This window comes from Gracilinanus agilis, chromosome 2 (genome assembly GCF_016433145.1).
Source record: "Gracilinanus agilis isolate LMUSP501 chromosome 2, AgileGrace, whole genome shotgun sequence".
Lineage (NCBI taxonomy): Eukaryota > Metazoa > Chordata > Mammalia > Didelphimorphia > Didelphidae > Gracilinanus > Gracilinanus agilis.
The window spans coordinates 335,766,715-335,767,443 of record NC_058131.1 but is presented as its reverse complement, the minus strand read 5'-3'; the positions used below and the strand labels follow the sequence as shown (position 1 = coordinate 335,767,443).

The 729-nt window shown below is 55.8% G+C and overlaps 1 protein-coding gene across 1 annotated transcript in view; it reads left to right on the top strand.

Moving 5' to 3' along the window:
- The first annotated feature begins 490 nt into the window (after window positions 1-490).
- COMMD7 (COMM domain containing 7) overlaps window positions 491-729 on the top strand; it is a 31,947-nt gene continuing 31,708 nt past the window's right edge. The window contains exon 1 of the mRNA XM_044664298.1: window positions 491-675. Coding sequence (XP_044520233.1) covers window positions 592-675 — 84 coding nt within the window. The 5' untranslated portion in view covers window positions 491-591. The remainder of the gene's footprint in view (window positions 676-729) is intronic.

Below are 729 nucleotides of genomic sequence, written 5' to 3'. Positions count from 1 at the left end.
AGAAACTTCCCGGGCTGGGTCAGGCACTCTTGATTACTATCCAAGTAGCAGTCTTGATTCTTTGGACTTTCTCTGCCTTCTCCCTTCCTGCCTTTTCAGCTTCTTTATGTGTAGTCTTTCCCATTTAAATTGTTAGGCTGTAAGCTCCTAGAGGGCAGGGACCATCTTTTTGCTTGTATTTCTGTTCCCAGAGGCTGGCACAACGTCAGAACTTAATAATTGTTGACTGGACTTTCTCACTCTTCTATCTTTGTTTTGCGTTCCTGCTACTCTGAATGGGCTTCGAGTTGGGGGGGAATGCTAGGTGATCATTCACATAATTCACATCACACGATATCTGGGAATTACTCAAAAGCATGAAAGTTGGGGTGGGGTACGAGGCGGGGTAGAATAGCGCATGCGCCCAGTTACTAGTTTGCCAGGCTAACCTCCAGCTGGGCAGGGGAGGGGGCGGGGCACACGCGGGTGCGCGCGCAACGTGTGGCGACGGAGTTGAAACCGAGGCTGGCTGAGGCGGCTGTGGCGGCCCAGACAGGGGTGCATCTACCAAGGACAGAGTGGTGACGCGCGCGCGCACGCGTGCGTGTAACCATGGGGCGCCTCCACTTTACACGGGACCCCATCCCCGAGTCCGTAGGGAACGATATGCTGCATTTGAACCAGCTCAGCTCGGAGGTGCGCCCGTCGCGGCCCGGAGGTGGGGGAGGAGTGGAGCCGGGGGTGGGGGTG